This window comes from Dendrobates tinctorius, unplaced genomic scaffold, assembly GCF_039654945.1.
Source record: "Dendrobates tinctorius isolate UK_male_01 unplaced genomic scaffold, ASM3965494v1 ptg000064l, whole genome shotgun sequence".
NCBI lineage: Eukaryota > Metazoa > Chordata > Amphibia > Anura > Dendrobatidae > Dendrobates > Dendrobates tinctorius.
Genome location: NW_027361732.1, coordinates 1 through 8,336, shown reverse-complemented (window position 1 = coordinate 8,336; position 8,336 = coordinate 1). Strand labels below are relative to the sequence as shown.

At 41.1% G+C, this 8,336-nt stretch overlaps 1 protein-coding gene across 1 annotated transcript; it reads right to left on the bottom strand.

Annotated features, from left to right (window-relative positions):
- Nucleotides 1-970: 970 nt before the first annotated feature.
- LOC141094419 (nck-associated protein 5-like) lies at nucleotides 971-7,421 on the bottom strand. The gene is made up of 5 exons (XM_073580204.1): nucleotides 7,233-7,421; nucleotides 7,064-7,130; nucleotides 6,104-6,406; nucleotides 5,517-5,632; nucleotides 971-2,223 (listed from the first exon to the last, which is right to left on the bottom strand). Exons 1-5 carry the CDS (start codon nucleotides 7,275-7,277, stop codon nucleotides 1,993-1,995), a joined length of 762 nt encoding a protein of 253 aa, XP_073436305.1. The 5' UTR covers nucleotides 7,278-7,421; the 3' UTR covers nucleotides 971-1,992.
- Nucleotides 7,422-8,336: the final 915 nt, after the last annotated feature.

The window sequence follows — 8,336 nt, the reverse complement described above, 5'->3', positions numbered from 1 at the left end:
GTATTCATGCTCCAGTAGGTTAGGTTGTAGTGGTACAAGACGTTCCTTTAAATCCTTGCTATGGAGTCCCATACATCTATGTATTGAGATGCTTTTGACATGGCGTTTCATTGTCAGCATTCTACGCCCCTGCTAAAATCATATCACCATTGGAAAAAAGCCATACTGCCTTTCTCACTTCACAAAAATTGAGCAGAACTTTGTAATGCCTTAACTTTATAATAAAGTAATTGTGAAGGATATAAAAGTGATGCAATACTTTTTTTTAGGTATTTTTTTTATAGGGAACCTCATGGATGGTTTATACCCATCTAAACGATAATCACTTAATGTACTCTTTATAGAAGACGTTTTAGCATAAGGATTTTCCATAAACTACAAGACATTATATTGTGTGTGTAAAAGGAGTTCTAGTCATTTGCGCTGTATGTAACTAATCTGCTACTAGTCATCTGGGCGGTGCCATTCTGAGTAATAGGCCGGGGTCACGCTTGCGAGTCTCTCGCATCAATACCCGACACTGCCGCAGGCACTCGGGACCAGAGTTTGCGGCTACATGTCTTTCTATGCTGAACGCTCTAGTCCGAACCGCCGGCAGCAGTGCCGGTTATTGAGGTGCGAGTTTCTCGCATTGCACTCACAAGTGTGACCCCGGCCATATTCACGTAGTCTGAGAATACGCTTTTGCTAAACATGGCTGGAAATATGGCTTCAGCTTGCACTACTAGAACATTCCCTGAAACAGCAGCACCCAGATGACTTGTGGCATTTTTCTTTTTTACATAATGAAATTTCATGCAGGATAATAAAAACCACAAAAGCCTTTAAAAAGAGAAAAACAACATGATTATGTTATTTAGGAAGTGTAAAAAGCTGCATTTCTGAATCCAGTCTAAAAAAATACAATTAAAAATAAAGTCAGGCGGTCCGCATAAATACACTGAATTCTACATACTAAAGAAATTCAGACTTTTGTATTTTAGATTTTTATTTTTATTTTTAGCGTAAAAGAAAGTGAGGCAGAAAAAACAGTCACAATAACTTATATAAATAAAAGAAAAACGAGAGACTGGTATAAAAGAATAAAAAAGGGGGAATGGGAGTAAGAGGAGAAACCTGCCGAAAGGATATTTTCCTGGTTAGCACCATCTTAAGAAAAACAGCAAAAAAAATAAAAACAAAAAAACAAAGCATTGGAAAACAAAAAAGAACTAAACAATTTACAGAAATAAAAATATATATATATATATTTTATATAAAACAGCACAAATATAAACAAAGAAAAAAAATAAAATAAAAAGGGGCCACGGATGAAAAAGGTCACATCAAGTCAAACTAGTCAATGCTCCCTAATAATCACAAAGACTTCCAGATATGCAGCTAAAATAAAAGGATTATGTCCAAACTTACTCCCTGATATAAAAGCTAAAGATAGTAAAGTTGGTATTCTGCTTCAGGATCAGTGCATTAACGCATTGCTGGGATATTGATCAGAGAGACACAGATGTGAGGTATTCTATTAACCCGTTGTTCCCCTTCACCTTCCTGCAGTGACTGACATATCCGCTGGTGGTATAGATGCATAGTAAAGGGGTAGCCCATAAAAGAAAAACAAAAGAACAAAAACACAAAAACAATGGTAATCTACAAAGAGGGGGAGGGTAGCAACTCAAAAGGAAGAGCAAGTTCAAAACCCTCCACAGTCTTGGAAAGAACGAGGCAGAAAATGAGGCAACAGTTCAGCGGTATTTCATGAACTTTACCTGTAAGGCCAGAGGCAGCAAGACTCTAGGACATTTCTAATACTTGGGATTTTTGAGGCTCATGTGGGGAGTACAAGGTCATTCTAGAGGAGCAACCAACAAGGTCATGGAAAGGACAGACTCCACATGGAATAGCACCCACATATCAGCCGACAATGTCAATCTACTTTTGGAGAGCTTGTAAAGATGTCAGGCAGCATGACAATTAAAGGGATGAAGGAACGTTCCATCAGCCTTGACTACCACAGGAAGACAGGCTGTCATATAATGAATCACTCAGAGATTCAGAGTTCTCCAACCCAGTCTGACCCTGTTCGTTATCTCGGGATTTGGCTTCACTTGTACCCTCATCACCAACTTCAGAAGTGCTCGGTGTACGACTGCTCACACTGCCCGGAAAGCAAAGGGAGGAATGTGGGTAACCAGACATATCACAGTCTCTGTCACCCTCGGACGGGATCTGTAAAAGAAAAAGAGGAAAATTATTAAAAATATATTTGAGTTCTTAGTAATTTCTTCTAATTACTTTCATAGATCCACCTATGAAATGTATAGTCCACTTCCCTACTATTCGCTTTAGAGTCCCACCTAATGCTAGACATAAAGAGGAGATAAAAGTCGGGTTTCAGATTTTGCAGAATGAGTCAACAATCCAATGTAAATAGGGTCAGCTTGTTGGCCCCTCTAGAAGGGCATAAAATTGAGGCAGGTTGGATTTAAAGAAGACATGTCATCAAGTCAAAAGTGACCAGCATTAGCACTTATTTTGTTCTCGCTGCTAGTCAAAGTAATCATTTTTTTAATTCAAAGCTGACTGCAAGCTAATCTTGAGTGATTGTGTTGCTTCTTGGTCACATTCATGGTCACTGTGGCATCACCAGAGGGGACACTACCGTGTGGCGTCACCAGAGAGGCCACCACAACTGTGTGGCGTCAGAAAAGGAAAGTACTATTTATGTGCGAACTCAATAACTACAATCAGAAACAACAGGAACTGAGTCACTGGATTTATCAGTACAGTACACCTACCGGTCTATATGGTCTGCTGAGCATTTGTGTGGAACTGGTATCGATCAATATTTGATCACTGTATAGTGGTAAAACAAGTCTTAGTACAGTGGTTTCTTTTTAGTAATGATCAGTATGGTATTATTTGTTCACTATTTCACTATGTGGTAGCAATATGTGGTCATAGTTTGATGGTCCGCTATATAGCAGGACTATTATTAACATTGATGTCTATATAGTAGATTTAGTTCAGTAGCAGCAAGTTTTGTTATTTGTATAGTGGTATTATCTGATGACTAGAACATTATCATGTGGGTGCTGGGGCCTAGACCCAAATATTGGCAGGGGGTCACTAAAGGCCCCGTCACACACACAGATCGCTAGCGAGATCGCTGATTTTGTGACGCAACAGCGATCTCACCAGCGATATCGCTGTGTGTGGCATGCATCAGCGACCGGCCCCCCCCCGCCGGGTATCGCTGATCGTACAGGAGTGTCCTGTGCCATTTTTTGATCGTTGGTCTCCCGCTGGCCAGCACGCATCGCAGTGTGTGGCAGCGGGAGACCAACGATCAGCGAGCTCCCAGCGCTGTAAGCAGACTGCTGGGAGCTGGTATCCAAGGTAAATATTGGGTAACTAAGCGTGCGCGTCACTTAGTTACCCGCTCTGTACCTTGGATACCTGTGTGCTCGTGCTGGGAGCTGATATCCAAGGTACACAGCGGGTAACTAATTGACGCACGCTTAGTTACCAGATATTTACCTTGGATACCAGCGTCCTCGCTGGTCCTGATCACTGGTGAGATCTGCCTGTTTGACATCTCACCAGCGATCATGTAGCGAAGCACCAGCGATCCTGACAAGGTCATATCGTTGTCGGGATCGCTGGTGCATCATTTAGTGTGACAGCACCCTAAGACTCTGGTAACTCCCATGAAGTTCATTCTAAGCTGGTCAGCTTCTAAACTCACCCACTCAGTCCTGATCTTTACCCTGTGGCTCTGCACTATTTATGCCATGCCTCATTTTCTCCTTGAAGCAGGACACACCGGTATGGCCTATTAAGTAGAAAAGAAGTCCGCTTTTTTGGAATTAAGAGTACAGTAAATATTGATTTCCCTAAATATCAGGCAGATTCTGCATTTGACACCCCCTCTCCACTTCTTGGGAAACAAATGTTGGGGGCAGCATGGGCCGAAATACTAATGTTATAGATAAGGTCAGTCCCTGGCCAGCCCTGGTGACAGTTTTACTGCAGTGCAGATGTGGCGCTACTTTTGCCAGCGATTCTTACCCAACACATTCAAAAATACTTGTCAACGCAATTAAAACCTAATATCCCAAATTGACAGAATGCGGACGTAAAAGAGATGCAAGTAATCTGCCAACAGAATTTCAGTTTCCTAGAAAATGCTATATCAACAATTTACAGTATGGGTTGATCAGCAATCTGTGACTCATTTACGGTACAGTAATAATTCATTTCCAGTTTATATACCCTCTGTAAAATGAACTCTATGTGGTCTGGATAATTACATGCAAAATGGAGGGACTAAGTAAAAAATGTCTAATTCCTAAATGTTTAATACAATATTTTTTATAAAACCCTTTGAATTAAAGAGGAAACTCCATATTCAATCGCATTTGATTGCGGTGTTTCAAATGTATTGTGCTGTGGTACAGAGACTCAATTATGAAAATGCAGACGCAATCTGATTACTTCTGGACCTGACTCCACGAGTGTCCGATTTCCTCAATTTAATGTTGGGCTTCAGTGATAGACCCAGGAAAGCCCTTTTAGTCTCAGAAATAGCCTGAGACAGTAAAAGAAAATAAGAACTAATTATTTTTTAATTAAGTAGTTCTCCCCACACACAACCGACAAGGGGCCCTGGGTTCTCCTCTCTGGTGACAGTTCACTCCCTTATTTCCTGGAGGTAAACTACAGATGTGATTATCCCTGTCTGTGCTCTGACACAATCTTGCTTATTTGCTGCTCCTGCCATGATTGACTCGTGTAGATGTAGATAAAGTGGTTTGTTAAAAGACCTCTCATTAGTCCTTAGAACACAGTGAGAATAGAATTTCTGGTGCACAAATATAGCAAATTCAAACATAATATTGCACTGAAAAAACAATTGCACATACTGGTATGTGCTATTCCTTCCCTTTAACTACATATGTTAAAGGGGATATTCAGGACTAGTTTATTTTTTTACTATGAGCCTAAGAACTAAGAGGCAGGTAGTTGCCAACTACCTGCGTGCTGTTCCCGGCACCAGCTGATAGCGGTCACGGACTGCTCCATCTGGATATTCTGCTGCTTCACGAGAGAGCAGCTCTTCCTCTTCTGGGCTGCCCAGTTGACAGGGCAAGAACGCCCAATTGACAGCCGATTTCCTGCAGTTAGACTATGGGGAGCCAGCTGTCAATCAGAATGACAACAACAGTGATGCCCCGTCAACAGAGCAGATCGGGAGAGAAGAAGCTGCCTTGTCGACAAGACGTCAGTAGAATCACCACTCTGAGCTGGCAGAGATCAGTGGTGGGCAGAACAGGCAGTTAGTTGTTAAGTCCATTAAAATTATATATATATATATATATATATATATATATATATATATATATATATATATATATATATCTCCTAGATAAACCTTGTTAAGGAAGCATTGATTGTAAAAAGAAAAAAAAAAAAAAAAACTCTTCAGAGAGAAGAAACCAGATTTGGTACTGTTCACTTACCTCCTCCAGCTCATGTACTCTAGTTCTAAAGTTCTCTGTAGAGCCTGCATTGACCTTTGCATTGGGAAAGGTCCAGTTCTTGCCTTGTTGAGGCAGACTACGATCTCTATTGGAATCTAAGATAACAAAATGTAAATGCAGTTAACAAAGGCGATACATATTCAATAGCCGTCCCAACCCGAATGCACATGCATACTCATTTTGGACAAGCCTGAGCGTATGTAAAAGGAAAACATATCTGCTCAATCATGCACTATCCTTTACTCGAAAATCATCTGTCAGGGGAGGATTGGGAGGATCCCATATACATTAGATAATTTCTCCACACCAGCCTATTTTACTATTGTGATTTTGGAGTGACCCCAACATTGGCATGAATGACTGAGGTTTATGCCGTACATATTTAAATCAGTAAGCGTATTACTATTAGAAGAAATGTAATTTTGCTTTATCCCAAAATATACACAAATCATGAACTATGTAATCCTAAATGACATTAATCACTCATTTACCTAATGTAGACACCAGGAAAGTATACTGCTACTACCACCGTTAACACATCGGTCCACATAGTACAAAACACAAACCTTCTCCGTACATCCTATGACTTATGGCCGGTTCTGGTTCTGTCAAAAGTGCATGGAACGCTGGGACACTCTGGTGTTGTCCACTTGGGAACATCTCCTCCACACCTCGCATGTCCCTTTCCAAGGTCCTAGCTCTTCGGGGTACCTTGGGGAAGGCAGAAAACCTTCCCACTGGAAGGACAGAAGGAGAGTCTAGCCTAGATTTTAACTTTGGGGTATTTTTGTTAGGAGTCCCTCCACAGTAATCCGGAGGAGGAAATGTCCCAATACCACTGTCCAGAGTCCGAGTGAGTGAATCACAAGCTATGGAGTGGGGGGAAATGAAAATTAGTTAAAACAATAATAAATGTTAGGAGTCAAAAAATAGATTTGAAAAGAAGTGTGGTATGAAATGGAAATAGTGAAGCAAAAAGGTAGGATTATGGAAGGAATATTCATAAATATATGGAAGGAGTAACAATTGTGTAGTTTATATAGAGTTTTAATCATTAAAATATCACAAGAAGCTTAAATGAGTGCATAAATCCTCAAAGGCATAAAATGTTGTGAAAGACGCGGTTCAAGCAGCCAAGGCCTGGTCACGGAGGCTGCGGCGCCTCACTGCCAGTCACATGACCTGCACAACACATATCACTATGGATGTAATGGATACACTTTGATGGTCCTAACTATATGGATTTTAACAACGCTCCTTTCTCCTTTTTGTGGGGCACGAAGCTTGCATGAGGCATGACAATTATTTATGCATTGACAAGTTAATCTATTAATAAAACGCATTGCTTAAAAGCTACGTTGTGTTACAAATAACATTGTTATGCTCCAAACCAAAGATTTAATTTAATTGAAGAAATACTGATCAAAAATACTGATGTGTGAATGAGGCCTTAAGGTTAGAGAGAGCAATAGGCCAATTCAATTAAAGTAAATGCAATGCAAAGGAAACTGTTCAGAAAATTATACCTGCAAAGTGCTGTGAAGTAATAGACTCCGAAATCCGCTCATCTGGAGGCAGAACCACCTCTCTGTTCTATTGGAAACAAAACAAAAAAATAAGAATAATTAGTAACATTTTCTGTTTTTACATCTGACCTCTCCTCCCAAAAAATGAACTCTAATTCCAGGCCTTTACCTGATCCACACTCTTTTGCTCACAACGCTGCACATGTGCCACCATCCCATTCCTTGGTGAACGGAATGGACGCACTTCCTTATTCTCTGGTGATAATCTAGGAAAGTCTCGAAGTGGTGTCTTCCCTTCCAGACATCCTTCTGCAGGAGACTCTTTTCCATCCACCCTAAGTAATTAATATTTTCTTGTTAAAGGTCATTTAATTTACCGTAAGTGATACATCATTGAAATGAAATGGCAAAAACCTGGTGACAGATTCCCATTAAGAAAGGAATCTCTCAGTAAGATCAACACCCACCAAAGAAAATCCATTGACACCTTTATCTCTTCAATCTGTTGCTGCATACCTGCATTTTAATTCATATGCAAATTAGGTGTTACATGTTCTGGGTGTGAGCATGACCTTAAGTGGCCACTACCTCCCCATGTTTCTCCACCCAACACCAGTCTCCTCAGCTGAAATAATTCAGTCTATGTGACATCAGGAGCAAGGCGAGAAAATTATTTTCAGAAAATGAAGGTTCTTAACAAAGGTCTGATGTGGGAAACATGGAGGTCTAATGTGTGGCTCTTATTTGCCCTCTCTACTGGTACAACAGTCAGGTACACAGGACAGCCAGCGGAGTGGCTCTTGCCATTCTAATAACTTAAAGAAGCACTGCTCCTATTAAAGTTTTGATCCGCTTAATATATTGAAGTCATCATATTATATAGCAATGTGTACTTGTGGCGCCCCTGAGGGTTCAGTCGCCACAGAGGTACTGCACCTCCTCCTGAGGTGTGGTACCCCACCATTCAGGAAAGGTGGAGACACCTGACCACACTCCAACACCTGCATCCCACACAACATAGTAGTGTAGCAAAGCACCCTTTGGTGGCTCCCTGCTTGGAACACGAAGCGTGCTGGGAGGCGGGTGGAGTTTAGCTTGCATCAAAAGAGCGGGAAGAGGATAGGAATTAGACAGTTAGTCACAGGGCTCTGACAAGGAGAGTCTGTGAAAGAAGATCCCCTGAGTGGGATGGATGAAGGAAGTGCTGCAGCCGACCTCAGTGACTTGGGTCTGCTGGCACAGGAAAGAGACATTGAAGGAAAACCTAACTCTC